This window comes from Heterodontus francisci, chromosome 5 (genome assembly GCF_036365525.1).
Source record: "Heterodontus francisci isolate sHetFra1 chromosome 5, sHetFra1.hap1, whole genome shotgun sequence".
NCBI classification, from domain to species: Eukaryota; Metazoa; Chordata; class Chondrichthyes; order Heterodontiformes; family Heterodontidae; genus Heterodontus; species Heterodontus francisci.
The window spans coordinates 196,840,544-196,861,960 of record NC_090375.1 but is presented as its reverse complement, the minus strand read 5'-3'; the positions used below and the strand labels follow the sequence as shown (position 1 = coordinate 196,861,960).

At 42.8% G+C, this 21,417-nt stretch overlaps 1 protein-coding gene across 1 annotated transcript in view; it reads right to left on the bottom strand.

Annotated features, from left to right (window-relative positions):
- Nucleotides 1–21,417, bottom strand: part of pkhd1l1.1 (PKHD1 like 1, tandem duplicate 1) — a 258,831-nt gene that overhangs the window by 183,446 nt on the left and 53,968 nt on the right. The window contains exons 14-17 of the mRNA XM_068032692.1: nt 14,798–15,054; nt 13,885–13,976; nt 7,159–7,318; nt 5,655–5,790 (exon numbers count right to left, since the gene is read on the bottom strand). Coding sequence (XP_067888793.1) covers nt 5,655–5,790; nt 7,159–7,318; nt 13,885–13,976; nt 14,798–15,054 — 645 coding nt within the window. The remainder of the gene's footprint in view (nt 1–5,654; nt 5,791–7,158; nt 7,319–13,884; nt 13,977–14,797; nt 15,055–21,417) is intronic.

The following is a 21,417-nucleotide window of genomic DNA, read 5'->3' as shown; positions in this document are numbered from 1 at the left end:
GAAAGTCTAAATATACCACATCCACCAGTTCCCCCTTATCTATTCTGCTAGTTACATCCTCAAAAAACTCCAACAGGTTTGTTAAACATTATTTCCCTTTCATAAATCCAAGTTGACTCTGTCCAATCCGATCATTATTTTCTAAGTGTCCTGTTATCACATCTTTTATTATTGATTCTAGCATTTTCCCTACGATTGATGTTAGACTAACAGTTCCCTGTTTTCTTTCTCCTTCCTTTCTTAAATAGTGGGGTTACATTTGCCACTTTCCAATCTGTAGGAACCATTTCAGAGTCCACAGAATTTTGAAAGATGACCACCAATGCATTTACTATCTCTATAGCCACCTCTTTCAACACTGAGATGTAGACCATCAGGTCAAGGGGATTTATCTACTTTAAGTCCCATTAAGTTCTCTAGTACTTTTTTAAAAACTAATATTAATATCTTGCAGTTCCTCGTTTATACTAGTCCCTTGATTCTCCATTATTTTTGGGACGTTTTTAGTATTTTCCTCTGTAATGACAGACATGAAGTAGTTGAGTTTCTGTACCATTTCCTTATTCCCCATTATAAATTCTCCTGACTCCACTTGTAATGGACATACATTTGTTTTTGCTAATCTTTTCCTTTTTTATATACCTATAGATGCTTTTACAGCTCATGTTTATGTTTCTCGCTAGTTTACCCTCATATTCTATTTTCCCTTTCTTAATCTTTTTCTTGGCCCTCCTTTGCAGAATTCTGAAATGCTCCCAATACTCAGGCTTACCATTTCTTTGGCAACTTTATACACTGCATCCTTTGATCTAATACAATCCTTGATTTCTTTCCTTAGCCACGGTTGGAGCACTTTCCTTGCTGGACTTTTGAGCAATAAAGGAATGTATTTTGTTGTAAACTATGTATTAGTTCTTTAAATGTTAGCTATTACCTGTCTACCATCATACCTTTTAATGTAGTTTCCCAATCTACCATAGCCAATTTGCCCCTCATACCTTCATAGTTTCCTTTGCTTAGATTTAAGACCCTAATTTCTGATTGAACTACATCACTTTAAAATTTAATGTAAAATTCTATCATATTATGGTCACTCTTTCCTAAAGGCTCTTTTACAAGATTATTAATTAGCCCTTTTTCATTGCACAATGCTAGATCTAAAATAGCCCATTCCCTAGTTGGTTCCTCAATGTACTGCTCTAGAAAACCATCTTGCATACATTCTAAGAATTCGTCCTTCACAAAATTAGTACTAATTAGGTTTACCCAGTCTATATGTAGATTGAAATTAGCCATGATTACTGGATTACCCTTGTTCCATGCACCTCTAAATTTCCTGATTTATACTGTGATTTACATTACCACTGCTGTTTGGTGGCCTACAAACAACTCCCACCAATGTTTTCTGCCCCTTGCTGTTTCTTATTCTACCCAAACTGCTTCTATATCTTGATCTTTAGAACTAAAGTCTTCTCTCACTACAGTACTAATGCCCTAATTAATTAACAGAGATAGCCTACCACCCTTTCCCAGCTTCCTGTCCTTCCTGAATGTCACATACCCTTGGATATTCAGGTCCCAGCTTTGGTTTTCTTGTAGCTACATCTCTGTTTTGGCAATCAGGTCATATATATGAATTTCTATTTGAGCTGGCAATTTGTCTGTTTTATTGCAAATACTGTGGGCATTCAGATATACAGCGCTTAAGCCCCTAATTCAGTTTTTTTTTTTACTGTTTTTGTAAACTGTGGCCCTATCTGCTGGCACACTCTTAAGTTTCCAATAACTGTCCTTTCCTGTCATCTTTCTTTCTTTCTTTGGCCTCCTTGTCTCGAGAGACAATGGGTCAGCACCTGGAGGTGGTCAGTGGTTTGTGAAGCAGCACCTGGAGTGGCTATAAAGGCCAATTCTAGAGCGACAGACTCTTCCACAGGTGCTGCAGATAAAATTGGTTGTCGGGGCTGTTACACAGTTGGCTCTCTCCTTGCGCTTCTGACTTTGTTCCTGCCAACTGCTAAGTCTCTTCGACTCGCCACGCTTTAGCCCCGCCTTTATGGCTGCCCGCCAGCTCTGGCGATCGCTGGCAACTGACTCCCACGACTTGTGATCAATGTCACAGGACTTCATCTTGCGTTTGCAGATGTCTTTAAAGCGGAGACGTGGACGGCCGGTGGGTCCGATACCAGTGACGAGCTCGCTGTACAATGTGTCCTTGGGGATCCTGCCATCTTCCATGCGACTCACATGGCCAAGCCATTTCAGGCACCGATGGCTTAGTAGGGTGTATGTGCTGGGGATGTTGGCCGCCTCGAGGACTTCTGTGTTGGAGATACGGTCCTGCTACCTGATGCCAAGGATCCTCTGGAGGCAGCGAAGATGGAATGAATTGAGACGTCACTCTTGGCTGACGTACGTTGTTCAGGCCTCGCTGCCGTAGAGCAAGGTACTGAGGACACAGGCTTGATACACTTGGACTTTTGTGTTCTGTGTCAGTACGCCATTTTCCCACACTCTCTTGGCCAGTCTGGACATAGCAGTGGAAGCCTTTCCCATGCGCTTGTTGATTTCTGCATCGAGAGACAGGTTACCGGTGATAGTTGAGCTTAGGTAGGTGAACTCTTGAACCACTTCCAGAGTGTGGTTGGCAATATTTATGGATGGGGCATTTGTGACGTCCTGTCCCATGATGTTCGTTTTCTTGAGGCTGATGGTTAGGCCAAATTCGGTGCAGGCAGCTGCAATCCTGTCGATGAGTCTCTGCAGACACTCTTCAGTGTGAGATGTTAATGCAGCATCGTCAGCAAAGAGGAGTTCCCTGATGAGGACTTTCCGTACTTTGGTCTTCGCTCTTAGACAGGCAAGGTTGAACAACCTGCCACCTGATCTTGTGTGGAGGAAAATTCCTTCTTCTGAAGACTTGAATGCATGTGAGAGCAGCAGGGAGAAGATGATCCCAAACAGTGTAGGTGAGAGAACACAGCCCTGTTTCATGCCACTCAGGATAGGAAAGGGGTCTGATGAGGCGCCGCTATGCTGAATTGTGCCTTTCATGTTGTCATGGAATGAGGTGATGATACTTAGTAGTGGGCATCCAATCTTTTCTAGTAGTCTGAAGAGACCATGTCTGCTGACAAGGTCAAAGGCTTTGGTGAGATCAATGAAAGCAACGTAGAAGGGCATCTGTTGTTCACGGCATTTCTCCTGTAGCTGACAAAGGGAGAACAGCATGTCAATGGTGGATCTCTCTGCTCAAAAGCCACACTGTGCCTCAGGGTAGAGACGCTCAGCCAGCTTCTGGAGCCTGTTTAAAGTGACTCGAGCAAAGACTTTCCCCACTATGTTGAGCAGGGAGATTCCACGGTAGTTGTTGCAGTCACCGCGGTCACCCTTATTCTTATAGAGGGTGATGATATTGGCATTGCGCATGTCCTGTGGTACTGCTCCCTCGTCCCAGCACAGGCAAAGCAGTTCGTACAGTGCTGAAAGTATAGCAGGCTTGGCACTCTTGATGATTTCAGGGGTAATGCCGTCCTTCCCAGGGGCTTTTCCGCTGGCTAGAGAATCAATGGCATCACTGAGTTCCGATTTTGTTGTCTGTATGTCCAGCTCATCCATGACTGGCAGAGACTGGGCTGCATTGAGGGCGCTCTCAGTGACATTTTCCCTGGAGTACAGTTCTAGGTAGTGCTCCACCCAGCGGTCCATTTGCTTGCGTTGGTCAGTGCTTGTGTCCCCTGATTTAGATTTGAGGGGGGCAATCTTCATGATGGTTGGCCCAAAAGCCCTCTTAATGCCATCATACATTCCTCTGATATTTCCGGTGTCAGAGGCCAGCTGAATACAACTGCATAGGTGTTGTCAGTAGTCATTTGCACAGCGCCTGGCTGATCTTTGTGCAGTGCGTCTGGTTGCTTTCAGTGCAACGGATGTTAACTCGCTGGGGGCTTTCTTGTAGTTCAGCAGTGCAATGCGCTTGGCAGCTATGACAGGTTCCAGCTCTTCAATGTGAGATACTCTTATCATAATTACCTTTATTGATATCTTGATCTATTGCCTTGTCATTTCCCTTTAACTTACCCAATCTTCCCCTATATGATCCCTTACCCCTTTATTTAGTTTAAAGCCTCCCTATATGGCTTGCTAGAATATTGGTCCCAGCATGGTTCAGGTGAAGTACGTCCCAACAATACAGCCTCCACTTTCCCCAGTACTGGTGCCAGTGCCACACGAATTGGATTGTACTTCTCCCCCACAACAATTTGAGCCACGCATTCATCTCTCTAATCTTATTTACCCTATGCCAACTTGCACGTGGCTCAGGAAATAATCCAGAAATTATTTCCTTTAAGGTTCTGCTATTTAATTTAGTGCCTAGCTCCACATGCTCCCTATGCAGAACCTCTTTCATAGATCTACGGGTAAAGGACAAGGATACACTGGATTTTTTTGTTCCCTATGGATCCAGAAGAATTTTTTTTAGCAATCTGACATTTTATTGGGTGCTGCGGAAGAATCTGGAGCTTCTGGGATGTCCAGTTTCGGCCTGGGGCCTAAAACAGGTAATAGGCAAATTGTTTAACATAGACAAGGGTCCGGAATCCCGGAAATTGGCCCAACACCAAGAAAACCTTGCCGTGAAGCTGGAAGAAGCCAGGAGATTTCACCCCAACAACGCAATGTGCCTCCTCCAAACCCTTGCACTCCCCCAATCCTCGATCCAATCTCCTCACATCTCCTCACCCAGAACTTACCTTCGGGCCACTGCCAGTAAGGGAAGCTGCCCGATTTCATGGAGGTAGGCAAAAACGGCTCCAGCACAAAGCATTAATGTGGCCCAGGCCCCAAGTACGGCCGGCCTCGGACCCTCCCAGGTTGGCACGGGCTTGGTGCCATGAAGGCTGGGCCTGGAAATTGGATCCAAATGAATTTCTAGCTCACAGATTCTGAGTCAGTCTCCCCATGAGCTAATGCTGTAATGACGGATGCTCTGGGCATCAATGCTTTAGGCGGTCTTCAGAGTGGTACAGCTAAATTCCGCAGCTGACCTGCACGGAGACTGGTACAATAGAAATGTACAAACGTAGGCAGAGAGCACTCTCCTGACAACCAGACTTCAAACCGAAGGAAGTCTAAAAGCACCTTTGGCCTTTCCTGGACTGCATTACTCAAGGTCACATCATGCAGTTCCTTCACACACAGAGACTACAGGAGACAATCAGCTTCTTTAGCAGGGCCTTGAAGATAACCTCAGCAAACTGCATTTATAAAGTGCGTTTAATGTAATAAAGCATCCCAGGGCACTTCACAGGAGCTTTATCAAACAAACGACACCGAGCTTCATAAGGAGATAATAGGGCAGATGACAAAATGCTTGGTCAAAGCGGTAGGTTTTAAAGAGCAAGAATGAGAACAAGTTCGAGAGGCAGGGAGGTGGAGAGGCTTAGAGAAGGAATTCCAGAGTTTAGGGCCCAGGCAGCTGACAGCACATTTGCCAATGGCAGAGTGATTAAAATCAAGGATGCTCAAGAGGCCAGAATTAGAGGAGCGCAGAGATCCTGAGAGTTTGTAGGGCTGGAGGAGGCAACACAAAGTGGAGAGAAGGTTAGTGGCCCATACGTCTAGTTATGCTTATGCTACATTTGCCATTACTGTACCTGTGTGCTCCTGATTGTAGATGAGCCTGTACCAGTGGTATGAGCAGGCATCAGACTCTTGGCAAGTACTAGTGACGGTGATTGTCTGAACCTCTCCGACGGCACTTCCTGTTGTCCAATTCTCCAAGGTCAAAATCTAAAATTGTAAAATTAAGTGAAACTGGCAACAAACGTCAGGCAAAGAAAATGGAGATTTTTTTTTCCATGGGATTAAATGAAAAAAAAAAATCATAGGAAGAATATATTGGCCTTGGAGGGGTTGCAGAAAGATACTGGGACCAAAAGGGTTAAATGACGAGGGCAGGTTGCACAGGCTCAGCTTGTGTTCCCTGGATTGTTGAATGAGATACTGGAGGGTAGCTGGAAATGATGGAACTGTGCTGAAACAAGACATCCCTGGCTTCAGGGAAGGAGATGTGAAATCTGGGGACTGGGGACTGGTGGGATGGGGGTTTGGGGGGAGGGGTGAGTAGAAGAAGAAACAACAAAAGAACCAGAAAAACAAAGGTAGTTTTTTGCATCCATCTTTTACAATCTTCGTGCAATCCTAAGTATAACGGCAGCAGCAAATATATTAATATAAATTTTATTTTATAACAATGAAATATATAGGCAAGAAGCAGGCTAAATTATAATCTGGATTTATTTGTTGTAGGTAAACACTGATGTTTCAGATCAAGCCTCTGGCTCATGGGAAGTTGGAAAATTCCTCATCCAAGGCAATCAAGGCTGACTGGGAGACACATCTCCCAATACCATCCGTATGTTGACAATGCATGTATAAGTATTTGCATTCAGATGAAGGGGAGGGGTTCGAGCCCCACTCCAGATGGCCCCAGTGAACAGAGCCTGGAGTGTTGTTTAATACTGTGTTGAGTTCCACTGGATCATTTGGGTCTGATGGGTGTGGGTGGCCATTGTAAAGGGAGTGTGGGGCTCTTGAACCTTGACTATAGCCACCTGGGAGAAGATCCTCTGAAGATCAAAACCATGAGGAAGGTTATAGGAAACAACCTCAGCTACTCTTCACTAGTGCGTGGTGACGAATCTTGTGCTTGCGAGACTGGAGTTAGGAGCTGACCCTGGGCAGAAGACAGAATACAACAGACAGATAAACTGTGACTTTCAACCTAAAGTAAGTACAGAGGAGGACAGAAAAAGACCAGTTGGGCCTCTCTCACCTTGGCACGGTTTAACTCCTGCAAAATATCCCCACCCTCCAGCCAGAGGCCTGAAGTGTCATGGCTAGACACTTACTCCCCCCACCCCCCACCGACACTCTGGCACCCCATCCCCTCACTCCCACTGCCATGTAATCTCCAGGGAGAGGCAGAAAACAGAGACGTTTCAGCAGTGGGAGTGGGGAAATTATGTCATCATCAGCACGTGGATCACCTCCCACCAGTATAGAACCCAGTCGGCTTTCAGTTCCCATTACCTTCTACAAGCTGACGACCAAGCAGCGAAGAAGCTACACTAATGGAATTAAAGATTCAGCATTGACCTGTTTCTCGTGGACAACTTCAGAGTATGATTTGATGAGCTGAACTTCGCTGACAGATTCTGCTGTCTGTTGTTCCGTGTAGGAGCTCTTCTCCTTGTACATACCAACCTCAACAAAGGAGGACTCCGTGGTTTCCTGCAGCACCACTTCAGTGTAATATCTGTGGAGTAAAAGATGATGGAAGTTTGTGGAATTAAAACAGCACATGGGAAAGGTACAGGAGCTCCTTTTGGAATAGGCACCCGCTCTTCTACGAAAAATCAGAAGATAGCGTAATGAACGCTGGACTTTGTTGTACGGTTATGTTTTAAAAACGGCGATCGTGAACATGGGGCCGAATTTTATGAGTGTGCCGCACATCGTAGCGCCATGCTTTGAAGTTGGTGGCCTTCAGGCGCGGTGCGCCGTCGCTGAGCCCCCCACAATATTTTGCACGGGGTCTCATTTAAATCAAGGGGTGGAGCAGCTGCCCCCGATGACATAGACGAGGCGGCCGCTCCATCCCCAGCAATGGTGTCTGGCGCCAGTGCACAGGTGTCTTTTTTAAAAGGGTTTCAGGCCCTTTGGTTTCATTAAAAGTTTTAAAGTAACAGAATGCTTAACAATGCTGATATACATTTATTCACATTTTCAATTTCCTGTCCCATGCCCCCAATGAATAATCCGTTGATCTTCTGTCCTTCCCCACCCCCCCCCCCCCCCAAAAAATGAGTTTTCACTCACTACCTTCCCCCATGAACTTTATTCCCTTTGACCCTAATCCCCTTCCCACCAATCCCCACAACCAATTGGAGCGGTTTTCCCCGCTGCCTCCCCCTCCCGCACTGAAATTTTCACTCCTCCCCCCTCTCCACCAGTGTCACGCCTCGGAACTCCAGTAAAATGCGGCAGGCCTTCTTGGTGTTGGAGGCCATGGTGGGCCTCTCCCGTAAGAATTTTCCGGGCCCCCATGCCACGACTCCTGACGCCAGTGGGCTCATAAAATTCAGCCCACGGAGGAGACATGTGACCCCACACATAATTTGCCAGAGACAAGTCAGGGGTCTTGGTTACCATGAAAACAAGGAACCCAGATCAAAGACCCTTTTGAAAGTAGGGTGCAAAGTGTCACATGATCTTTGTGTTATCTTAAGTTAACACAATGTGATAGAGTCATAGAGTTATACAGCACAGAAACAGGCCCTTCGGCCCAGATACGTGGATTCCAGTTCGTTGAAGATCTCTAACAGGTTATTAACAGCTAAACTAGTATATACAATACAGAGCAAACTATATACAGAATCTTTGTCTAGGGTGTTACAGTTACAGAGTGACTGTGGCTTCTATTCGCATGTCTACATCCTGGTAGTTAGCTCATTAGCAAACTGAGTTCTTAAAGGGACATCACTCTTTAAAGCAATCATACAACACAAGGTTTTACACTTAAAGGACAATGGGTTTTGCCCTCACAGACTCTCAGATTGTAAACGGAGTCAAGGACTTTAAAATGCAGATTTAAGTTGCAATATCTAACAACTGGAAACAAAGGAAGGCCAAGGTGGTTTTGCTATGGTCAGACTTATGGTCTCTGAGAATTGTCAAAGGTAAACAACTATTGGATTTTGAACTGGATAAAGTAGAGAGGCTTTCCAAGGTCTTGAAGCTGAAAGAAACAAGGACCAGCAAAGTTCTACAGCCTAACCAGAGAAAAAGAGAGAGAGAGAGAGAGATATGTGTAACATATAAATGTGGTGTGGGGTTTTCGAGCGTGTTAATAAGTTAATGGAAAATATCATTCTCTGTAATTTAGTGCATTAGCTACCTACTAAATACTGCTTAGTGAATGTTGATTTTTAGTTTAGTTGTTATAGTAAAAATCTTGAAACCTGAAATCTTGTTGTGTGTTTCTTTATTTGGTCATTGGGAAGTTCATATCTCTCATCTTAAAGTTAGCGGTGTTATGAGTACTTCTATATTTTTAAGATTTTTTGAAGACTCATCTATTTTAGAGCTGGACATTGGTTTAGTTTAGGAAAATGGAAAAAGACTCCACGGGTTTTTTTTTAACCAGGGTCACTGAGAGGTCTGGCTTTGAAAACAAACAATTACTGGAAGGATAAAACAGTTATTGGAAGGCATCTGTCTTCAAATAATTACCCAGCAGGGGTTGTTTTTGACTTGGGGAAGATGTTTACAGAGCAATGACAGGTCAAGGTTTATAGGGGTCAGGAGGATTGACTTATGTACCATTGTTTATGGTTTCACTTTGGACAGTGAGTTGGGGGTGAACAGCGGTTTGAAAAAAGAGTAAAGAATAAGTTTGCCGAGAAGAACAAACCACCCCAACTCAGTCTGTTCCAGTAGTTTTTCATCTCTTGAGGAGCTGAAAAGCAAGTGTAAGCAGATTGAAACTGCAGCTGCATTCCTCCTGTAAGGCCTGTGTCTGAAACCTCTGTTGCTGCATTTCCTGGAAGCCTACCCAAACTGATCGCCTAACAGGAACTGTTCTAGGAAGATCCCAGTGACAGCTGTCTATACACATTTGAGATGCCAAATCAAAACAAAGGACACCTTTCCATATCTTCTCTTTCTTCTTCAAGAATTAGCAAGTATTTAACCCACGTGTTTTTTTTTTGTAAAAACGCAAATCCCTTTTTTTCCCGGTTAACCGGTGTTTATGTGTGTGTGTGAGGGGCTAAGGTAAAAAGGGAGCTTTAATATTTCAATCTGTGTGTTTATTCTTTACTTCATTACTGGTTAAGCCTCGTTTTACAATTATCTGCTCATTTTGTTGTTTATTAAAGAAACCTGGTTGATGTGTTTTATTCTGGGATAAAAATAGAGTCTATGCTTGACTGTATCGGCAAGTGGGGAAAAAAATGTAAATATACGTTGTGACCCGTGGAGAAGTGGAACTAGAATAAACTGTGCACTCTTCCTGCCTTGGTCATAACTGAGGTTGTAACAATAGTGCTGTGGGATCTTTAAAATCCACCTGAACTGAATGTCTCATCTAAAGAATGGTTCATGTTTCAACACAATTTACAGTTCTCCTTTAGGCCTTATTGCTCTGCTGTATCCTTCCCAGTGCTAGTTTCAGCTTCTGAGTTTCAACGTTCATACTTATTTTCTTATTTTCCCTTCAATGGAACTAAACACACTCACCAAATAGAAAATATTTCTCAGGTGAGTCAACAAGCTAGGCTATGGAGGCAGTAGGGGCAAGGTAGTGAGTGCCACCCGCACCCCATGGGCAGTAGTCTGCTGGAGTGGACCCGCTGTGGTGATAAAGCCAACTTTCTCCATTTCAATCATTTCATTGGGAAGTCCACTCTACCAGCTTCCCCCCAAGTCTGCAAGATTGCAAACTATCACCATGGTTTCAGCTCCATGAATCAGAATAATAGATGTGCAGGGGCCACAGTTTCAAGGTCAGCACTCCTGGAGCAGAGGTTTGTACACCAAAACTGCACATTGGGCCCATAATCCAGATTGACACTCTAGTGCAGTACTGGGGGAGTGCTGCTCTGCCAGAGGTGATATCTTTCAGATTAAACACTAAACCATGGCCCTGTCTGTCTATTTAAATGGATATATAAAAAAAATTATGGCACTATTTCAAGAGAAGCAGGGAATTTCCACATGTCTCGGTCAATATTCATTGCTCAAAGTAAAACACAGCACAGGAAGGGGACATTTAGTCCTTTGCATCTGTGCCAGTTCTTTGCTAAAGCAATCCAAAACTATTCCTGCTGCCTGGGTCTCTCCACATGCTCTTGTGCTTCCTCTACTTCAAATATTTATCCAATTTTCCCTTACAAGGTGTAACGGTTTCTACCTTAACCACTCCCTGTGACAAAGTATTCCACACTCCAAAAGCCCTCTGCAAAAAAACATTTCTTCTAATTCCTTTCATAAGAACATAAGAAATAGGAGTAATAGGCCATTCATCCCCTCGAGCCTGCTCTGCCATTCAATAAGATCATGGCTGATTCTTAACCTCAACTCCACTTTCCACTTCCACACCCTATCCCTATATCCCTTAGACTCTAAAATCTATCGATCTCAGCCTTGAATATACTCAATGACTGAGCATCCACAGCCCTCGGGGGTAGAGAATTCCAAAGATTCACAACCCACTGAGTGAAGAAATTTCTCCTCATCTCAGTCCTTAATGGCTGACCCCTTACCTTGAGACTGTGACTCCTACTCACAATTCACTGCCAGGAACTGTGGGGGAGGCAGAAACCCTCAACTCGTTTAAAAGGTACCTGGACATGCACCTGAAGTGCTGTAACCTGCAAGGCTATGGACCAGGTGCTGGAAGGTGGGATCAGATTAGGTGGCTAGATTTTTTGGCTGGTACAGATACGATGGGCTGAATGGCCTCCTTCTGCGTCATAATTTTTCTATGGTTCCAGTTCTGAACTCTCCAGTCAGTAGAAACAGACTCTTAGCATCGACACTGTCAAGTCTGCAGTATATGGGTCTGAAAGGGTTAATGTTGAAAGTGCAAAGAATATCTCCCACCATGATGATGTAAGTGATCACATGTGAGAGAGACTTGGAGGGAGACGCTGCATGGCTTCAGAGGAGTCACACAGACTGGTGTGAAGCTGTACATAGTCAGAATGTAATAAAGAGTTAACGTTCAAAGTACTGGTGACTCAGGAATCTCTCTAAGCTAGACTAACCAAGTATATTAAGGTGACAGCAGACAAACCAAACACACAACACAGTCTTCTTAGAATTTTATACATTTCAATGAGATCACCTCTCATTCTTCTAAACGCCAGAGAATACCAACCCTTTCTCCTCAATCTCTCCTCATAGGATAATTCTCTCTTCTCAGGAATCAATCTTCATTGCATCCCCTCGAAGCAAGTATATCATTTCTGAAGCATGGAGACTAAAACTATACACAGCATTCAAGATGTGGTCTCACTCAAAGCCCTATACAATTGCAGCAAGACTTCCTTAAACTTGAATTCCAAACCTCTTGCAATAAAGGCAAACATGCCATTTGTTTTCCTAATTGCTTGCTGTACCTGTATGCTAACTTACTGTAATACAAGCAAAGTACTGTGGATGCTGGAAATCTGAAATAAAAACAGAAAGTGCTGGAAATACTCAGCAAGTCTGGCAGCATCTGTGGAGAGAGTTCTGATGAAAGGTCACTGATCTGAAACGTTAACTCTGTTTCTCTCTCCACAGATGCTGCCAGACCTGTTGAGTATTTCCAGCATTTTGTGTGTTTTGTGTACAAAGAAACCAACTTCTTCTCCCCCCTCTGAGTGGCAATGCTAAATTGATGACTCCGTGGCCGTGAATTTCCTCAGAGCTGTTCCCGCTCTGCTGCTGTAACTTTACCGGAAGTGCCGTGGAATCCAATTTTACACCTGCAAATAAGGATTCCATTGTCTGCCAATCCACCAACGGTCAAAGCAGCTCTTCTGTTTTTATATCAAGTCAAGAGTTAAATGCCCCAAAATGAAATCTTTGGGACTGACTTACCCCTATAAACTTAATTCATCGTCCTTTGATGGGGTGATTTTGAAGACAGTCAGTTTTGGAGACTATCAATTGATCACTCACACAACCTACATTTTTTCCCCTTCATTCATGGTATGTGGGCATTTATTGCCCATCCTTATTTACCCTTGAGAAGGTGGTGGTGAACTACCATTTCAGGGGATGGTTAAGAGTCAACCACATTACTTTGGGTCTGGAGTCACATATGGACTGCAGATTGCCTTTCACAAAGGCAATCAATGAATCAGATGGGCTTTTACAAAACATCGAGTAGCTTAATGGTCACCATTACTGATAATGGCTTTATTTTTCATTTTCAGATTTGGTTAATTAATTGAATGCTCCAGTTGAAGTGGTGGGATTTGAACTCATGTCACCAGAGCATTAGTCCAGGCCTCTGAATTGCTAGTCCAGTAACAGAATCACTATACTACTGTACCCTACTAAGAGGTGCTGGTTTAAAACATCCCTACACCAAAATGATTCTTACACATTTTATTTTCTCATTAATTAATGAATAAGACCTTAGTAACTGCCTTATGACTCATTTTATTCTGTTGGATCTTTCCTGCTCATTAAATCAGTCTTGTGTTCACAGTTTACTATTGAACAGCGTCAATTTCACTATCAATAGACAACATGTGAAGCAGTTATTAATAAAAGTTTTTTTTAAAAACAATTTTATTACCTAAGGTACAAAAGCTTGGTGAGGGCTTTGTCCAACTATTATGGGTACATGGGTACAGTGGGTACATGTCTCTACCCGTGGGCTACATTTATAGCATTGGTGAAATTTCTAATCAAATACATTTTGTTGATTCAATTCATTTTACCATCTGTCAGTTTTATCAATCTAATTTCTCTGCCTGGTAATGCGTTGGTCCCTCAGTGCCCTCAATTGAATTTCAGGGTCATGATTTTCAAATGAACTTCAATTACTTATTTCTCAAATTTAATTCCAAAGTAAATTTTATGTTAATACATACATTTTCAATTAAACTTGTAAATTACACAAATACATTTATAATTTGACATAAAACACAGATGTATATTTTCAATGGCATGCATAAATTTTGCAGGTAAATGTTCAATTAAATATGTAAATGACACAATGTCCAATTATATATGCAAATTGCATGTGTAAATTGGCAATTAGATATGTAAATTAGTGTGGTTGAACAAACTTGAAGGTTTGTTCGGGTGGATGACACTTACTCTTTCCCTTTCTGAAGCTGCAAAGTGTCAGATTCTTGCTGATTAGACGATAAGTAACTCCAATACTGCCAAGACCCATGGGCAACTTTGACCTGGGAAATAGTGTAGGGACAGAACATGTAAAATTATTGGCAGATCCGCATGAAATCCTTCTTTATTCCTAATTATTCCTAGTTCCTGAATCCCTTAACAAAGTCAACAATCTGTGTGCATCAGCTTTATTGATCCACTTCCTATCTTCAGAAACCTTTAATGGATCAAGTTTAAATTCCCTCTTCTCTGAAGGAACTGAGACCAGCCTCTTTCATCTCATCTTGCTGCCAGATCCTGGATCCTAGAGTGTTGTCTCCCTCTAGCCCCTCAATGCTTGATACCAAACCCTGGCCACCTGCCAGTGCTCCCCACGTCTTCCAGATCCATTCTGTAGAACGTATCTTTCCGGAATGCTCTTTCTTGGCAATGAGATTGAAACCCAATGTATACCAAAGGCCACTAAATACCCTAATTGAGCTTAAAGGATTATACTATTTTAGTTTTAAAGCTTAATTTTTCAAATGATAGGTTTTCATCCATCAAGATTCCCAACAGCAAACCATTGTTAACTCCATTCCGAATCCTTTACTAGGTCGAAAAAATTGTCTAAAGGTTAAAGCACTTTGCTGAAGTCCCACATGACCATAGAATTTAAATCTGTCACTTCAGTGCTGGACCAGTCCAACCCCATTTCCCCACTCTGTCCCCATGCTCACAGCTGATGGTTTATATAGGTGCACAGTCCACGTCTCATCACTGTAATCATTCACATCAGTAAAGGACCCACACTCGCCTCCTTTTAAGTTAAGTTCACACTAAAGCTTGTGACGAGCAGAGTCAATAAACATTAAAATACGATTGCAAGTGTTTGCTTACGTACCTTGTCCTGAGGGAGCCCGGTTAAGCTGAAGTAAAATCTGAATGTACCCCTCCCTCGGATATAGAAACGGTAATTGTCAGTCTCTGGAGCAACTACGAACCCACTTAAACGTGTAACAGATGGACTCCATGGTGTGGAGGGTCTATACAAAGCCTCATCAATCCACGACACTGAATATCCCGGAGTACTTTCATTGTAGTATGCCAAGTCATTCAGGGTGCCATTTTGCCATGTTTCTACCTTCAATCCTCTTCCCCCTAAACCAATAGAAAAATGACAAATAAATAGGAGCAAGCATAAACCAACACCGTTGTTTTGTATCCTACCACAGGCAATTCTACTAACAAATGGCTTTTGTCACTGGAACACAGTAAATGTAACTATGTTTTGAAAACAGTTTACTAAATTGTTTTGCAAGGGTCATTGGAGTATTCCACAGGGTGCCCTGCATGATTTAGACAGAGATAGGCTTTTGTATCAAAAAATATAATCCTTACCTGCAAGCTTCCTGTATGACAACTGTGAGCAGATGAGATTTTAGTAACTGGACAGGAAAAATGTTGTACTAGAATTACATAATATTTATAACGCTGAAACAGAGCATTCAGTGTTTGTACTCCACATGAGTCTCCTCCCACCCTCCTTCATCTAATACCATCACATAACATCTAGTTTTCCATTAAATTCACCTCATCTCACTACTTTCTGGGTAAAACCGCAAATACCTCCCCCCTTTCAATGCTAATTTGTTCTTGATTGCCTCTTCCCATCCCAGAATTCCCTACTAGATTTATTAGTGATTCTATTATATTTATGACCTCTAGTTCTGGTTTCGCTCATCAGTGAAACATCTTCCCTATGACTACTCTATCAAAACCTTTCAAAAACGTAAAGACCTCCATCAGGTTACCCCCTCAGCCTTTTCTTTTTCTAGGGGATCATGTTATAGACACTTGCCCAAGATAGAGGCCACTGAACTCTGAATGAAAATACAATGAAAGCTACTGAGCTTCTGAACTGAAGCTAACTCTTAATTAAGTGACACTTTTGTGAGCTAATCACTTAAATGAGGATGTTTCCTTGATCGTACAGGGATCAAGTGTTGTTAATTGGACCCATTCTGCTTGTTCAAGTGGAATCAAAGATCTTGTGGGAGCACTCCATTCATCCCTAAACTAATTGACTAGTAAATTAAAAAGAAGAACTAATAACAGACCTGTGAACAGTACACATACTTGGTTGGACAGCAAATAATTGGAAGAAGGAATTGCATTGTGATAAAATAGCAGGCTTGAAGAACTGTACTGATATTGTTAACTGGACTTTTTTGTGATATATAAATGATTTGGATAGTAGAATAGAAAGTAAAATTTCAAAATTTGCCGATGATACCGAACCTGGAGGAGAGGCAGACAGTGAGGATGATACAAATCAACTGCTACAGGACATAGATAGGCTAGCAGAATGGACAGAGAGGTGGCAGATGGAATTTAATACAGAGAAGTGTGAGGTGATGCATTTTAGCAGGAGGGATGGGAAGAGGCAATATAGAACAAATTAGCATTGAAAGGGAGGAGGTGTGAGCAGTTTTAGTGGGCTTAAAAGTGGATAAATCCCCAGGCCCAGATGAGATGTATCCAGGCTGTTATGTGAGGCAAGGAAGGTGATAGCTGGGACAAAAACAAGAAATGCTGGAACCACTCAGCAGGTCTGGCAGCATCTGTGGAAAGAGAAGCAGAGTTAACGTTTCAGGTCAGCGACCCTTCATCGGAACCATTCTGATGAAGGGTCGCTGACCCGAAACGTTAACTCTGCTTCTCTTTCCACAGATGCTGCCAGACCTGCTGAGTGGTTCCAGCATTTCTTGTTTTTGTTTCAGATTTCCAGCATCCGCAGTATTTTGCTTTTATTTTAGGTGATAGCAGGGACTCTGACACCAATTTGTCAAATCCTCTCTGGCCACAGGAGAGGTACCAGAGGACTGGAGGACAGCGAATGTGGTACCATTATTCAAGAAGGGATAAACAAGGTAATTACAGGCCAGTGAGTCTAACATCAGTGGCAGGGAAACTACTGGAAAAAATTTTGAGGGACAGGATTAATCTCCACTTGGAGAGGCAGGGGTTAATCAAGGATAGTCAGCATGGCTTTGTCAGGGGGAGATCATGTCTAACTAACTTGATTGAATTTTTCGAGGCAGTGACTAGATGTGTAGATGAGGGTAAAGCAGTTGATGTAGTCCACATGGACTTCAGTAAGGCTTTTGATAAAGTCCCACATGCGAAATTGGTTAAGAAGGTAAGAGCCCATGGGATCCAGGGCAATTTGGCAAATTGGACCCAAAATTGGCTTAGTGGCAGGAGGCAGAGGGTGATGGTCAAGGGTTGTTTTTGCGATTGGAAGCCTATAACTAGTGGTGTACCACAAGGATCGGTGCTGGGACCCTTGCTGTTGGTAGTGTAGGTTAATGATTTAGACGTGACTATAGGAGGTATGATCAGTAAGTTCGCAGATGACAAAGAAATTGGTGGAGTTGTAAATCGTGAGGAGGAAAGCCTTAGATTACAGGACAATGTAGATGGGCTGGTAAGATGGGCAGAGCAGTGGCAAATGGAATTTAATCCTGAGAAGTGTGAGGTGATGCATTTTGGGAGGACTAATAAGGCAAGGGAATATTCAATGGGTGGCAGGACCCTAGGAAGTACAGAGGGTCTGTGGGGACAGATCAAAAGTAAGCTAATCAACTAACAAACTAACTGTGGAGCTGTGGAGCCAATTTATAAAAAATAACAAGCAGAAGCTAACAGGACAGCTGCAGATAGCTTAATAGTAGCCTATTGTTTAATAATCAGCCCAACAGTTCGAGGAGGGGGGATGTGAAACTACTGAAATAAAATGCAAAAATAAAATGCTGGGACGAATGAACCAATCATGCACTGATAACAGAAGTCTGCAAACCACTCAGAAACAAAGGGGTGGGGGTTACTAGTTTTGTTTGAATAACTATAAGAAAGGCTTGCTGTAGTGAGCACATGTTCTTTTGCATGTTCTTTTGTTTTGCTTTTTGTAACCTTGGAATGTAACAACCATATACTGCAATAAAGTTTCTAAAAGTTACGGTCGGACTTCGTCTCTCTTTGTAACTGATGGGATCCAACAGGGTCAGAGGGACCTTGGTGTACTTGTCCATAGATCACTGAAGGCAGCAGCACAGGTAGATAAGGTGGTTAGGAAGGCATATGGGATACTTGCCTTTATTAGCCAAGGCATAGAATATAAGAGCAGGGAGGTTATGATGGAGCTGTATAAAACACTAGGTAGGCCACAGCTGGAGTACTGTGTACAGTTCTGGTTTCCACACTATAAGGATGTGATTGCACTGGAGAGGGTGCAGAGGAGATTCACCAGGATGTTGCCTGGGCTGGATCATTTCAGCTATGAAGACAGACTGGATAGGCTGGGGTTGTTTTCTTTAGAGCAGAGAAGGCTGAGGGGGGGACCTGATTGAGGTATACAAAATTATGAGGGGCATTGATAGGTTAGATAGGAAGAAACTTTTTCCCTTAGTGGAGGATTCAATAACCAGGAAGCATAGATTTAAGGTAAGGAGCAGGAGGTTTAGAGGGGATTTGGGGAAAAAAGTTTTCACCCAGAGGGTGGTTGGATTCTGGAACACACTGCCTGAAGGGGTGGTAGAGGCAGGAACCCTCACAACATTAAAGAAGTATTTAGACGAGCACTTGAAGCACCATAACATACAAGGCTACTGGCCAAGTGCTGGAAAATGGGATTAGAATAGATGGTGCTCGACGGCCGGCACGAACACGATGGGCCGAAGATCCTGTTTCTGTGCTGTATAACTCTGACTCTAGACTTGATGGCGCTGTGTAAAGAGTGTACAGCAATGAAAGGACCTGGGGGTTCATGTGCATCGATCTTTGAAGGTGGCAGGACATATTGAGAGAGTGATTAGCAAAGCAAATGGATCTTGGCTTCATAAATAGAGGTATTGAGTACAAAAGCAGGGAAGTTATGCTGAACCTTTATAAAGCTCTGGTTAGGCCCCAACTAGTTGTACTGCATCCAGTTCTGATCATCACACTTTGTGAAGGATGTGAGGGTCCTTGTGAGGGTGCAGAGGAGATTTACCAGAATGTTCCAGGGATGAGGGATTTTAGCTACAAAGTTAGTTTGGAGAAGCTGGTGTTGTTCTCTTTGGAGTAAAGGAATTTGCAGGGAGATTTTTTTTTCGAGGTGTAACAAAATTATGATAGGTTTAGATAAGATAGACAAAGAAAAACTGTTCCAATTAGCTGATGATACAAGGACTAGGGGGACACAGATTTAAGGTTTTGGGCAAGAGATGCAGGGGGGATGTGAGGAAGAATTCTTTTTACAAAGCGAGCGGTAATGACCTGGAACTCACTGCCTACTAGAGTGGTAGAAGCAGAGCTGATCAATGATTTCAAAAGGAAGCTGGATGGGCACTTGAAGGAAATAAACTTGCAGAGCTACAGGGACAGAGAGGATGAATGGGACTGGCTGGATTCTTCTGTGGAGAGCTGGCGTGGACTTGATGGGCTGAATGGCCTCCTTCTGTGCCGTAAACGACTCTATGGACAGTAGATAGCCGTATGCTTGCTTGCTAGTTAGCAATTCATCTTGTTAACTGAACAATAAATAAGGTATATAGTTTCTCCTTCTATGGAATTGTTTTGAACACTTTTGCCATCATCATTAATGGGTAGATGTGTCAATAAATGTTCATCTGGTACTTTACACTTCAGAAATACTTCATTGGCTGTAAAGCGTCCTGAAGTTGTGAAAGACACTGTGAATGTGAAAATTTTTATTTAGGGCCTATAAAGAGAGATATTGAGTTGCTCCAACAAATAACCTCCCCCACCCCAGGAGCACGCATGCATGATAGAATTGTTCCAGGTTAGCAGACTTTTCAATGTCACTAAGATTGGCAATGTAAGATCTGCTTTTTTTGCTCCATTGAAGATAGCTTGTTCAAGGGATTGTATTTTATGGTATGTTTTACTGTTGAATGTTTTCCTCATCCAGAAAGTCTTCAAAAAGCACAATGTTGCTGACGGTCTTTATTCAGAGTTCTGAACAAATGGAAAAAGACAAGGAGCAGTCTACAGAGTAAAAGTATTTAATTGGAGGAGAACCAATTTCAGTGGGGCAAGAACAGATCTGGCCCAGGTAAATTGGAATCAAACACTGGCAGACAAAACTGAAACAACGGGCTGTTTTTAAAGATAAAGATAGTAAGGGTAAGTCGAGGTACTTTCCCACGAGGGGGAAAGGTAGTGCAAACAAAGCTCCCTGGATGACGAAAGAGATAGAGAGTAAGATGAAGCAGAAAAAAGGTGCATATGGCAAATGTCAGGTTGATAATACAAGTAAGAACCAAGCTGAATATAGAAAGTTCAGAGGGGAAATGAAAAAGGAAATGAGAGGCAAAGAGTGTGCCTGGGAAGAGACTGGCAATTAACGTAAAAGGGAATCTAAAAGTCTTATCTCGGCATATAAGTAATAAAATTGTAATAAGTCTACTATCTTGTTAATGTGCTATGAGTATCGAATGAGGAAAGTAGACTCTGGGTCAAAGTAACAGGGAGTTTATTTACAAGGGTCTTCTTACTAAGGTATCTACATGAACATGGAGTAGTATGAGGTATAGACTCGTGACATCATATCCTGTGATCATGCTTCTGCCTATATACATAATCTACCCAGCAACAGCTTGTTTACCTTACACTACATCTCCCCCCAAGTCTCTGTCTTCATTCATCAGGTCTGTAATGCTGTGGGGTGTTATGACTCTGCCATAGCGCATTCTTCATTCACTTGTTTGGGGTATTGGGTCTTTCAGTTCTTCTTCCTCACTTTCCTGTGTGAGTGGAACTACTGATTGACTCAGGTTCTCTGTCTTCACTGTCATCTGGGTTATCTGTTGTTTGTTGTATCACTGGTTCATCAGCTCTCTCTGGTAGCTGATTCTCTTGATCTTTCATCAATTCTTTATTCGGAGATGCCAGTACCAATGATCTTCTATTCCTCCTTATTCCATCCTTGGTCTGCCTGGACAATGTATGACCGAGGATATGGAGATTTCTCCGTCACTTCTCCATATCGACCCTGGTCTTTAATCCAAACCAAATCGCCAGGTCGTAGGTCTGTTTGATTTTTTGCTCTGTAACGCCCATCATGATTCTCCATTTCAGATGACCTTTCTTTCTTTCTTTTCTCGCTCCCTCACCCTTTCCCAGTCCTCAGCACTGACTTGTGGCTGAAGGGTGCTTGGGAGTTGTGTCCTCAACCTCCTACCCATTAGCAACTCACATGGAGCCAGCCCATTCTGGAGTGGCGTTGATTGATAGTTTCACAGTGTTAGCTTCAAATCCTTGCACTTTTTCAGTAGCATTTTCATGGTTTGAGCACCTCTCTCTGCTTCTCCATTGCCCTGGGGTTCCTCAGTGAACTCGTAACTTGGGCAAACCCTTAAGTTTCTGCGAACTGCTGGAAGGCCTCATTCGCAAATTGTAGACCATTATCATGCCAAATGTGGTGAAAATCTCTTTTAGTGACTTTATTATGGCTTCAGA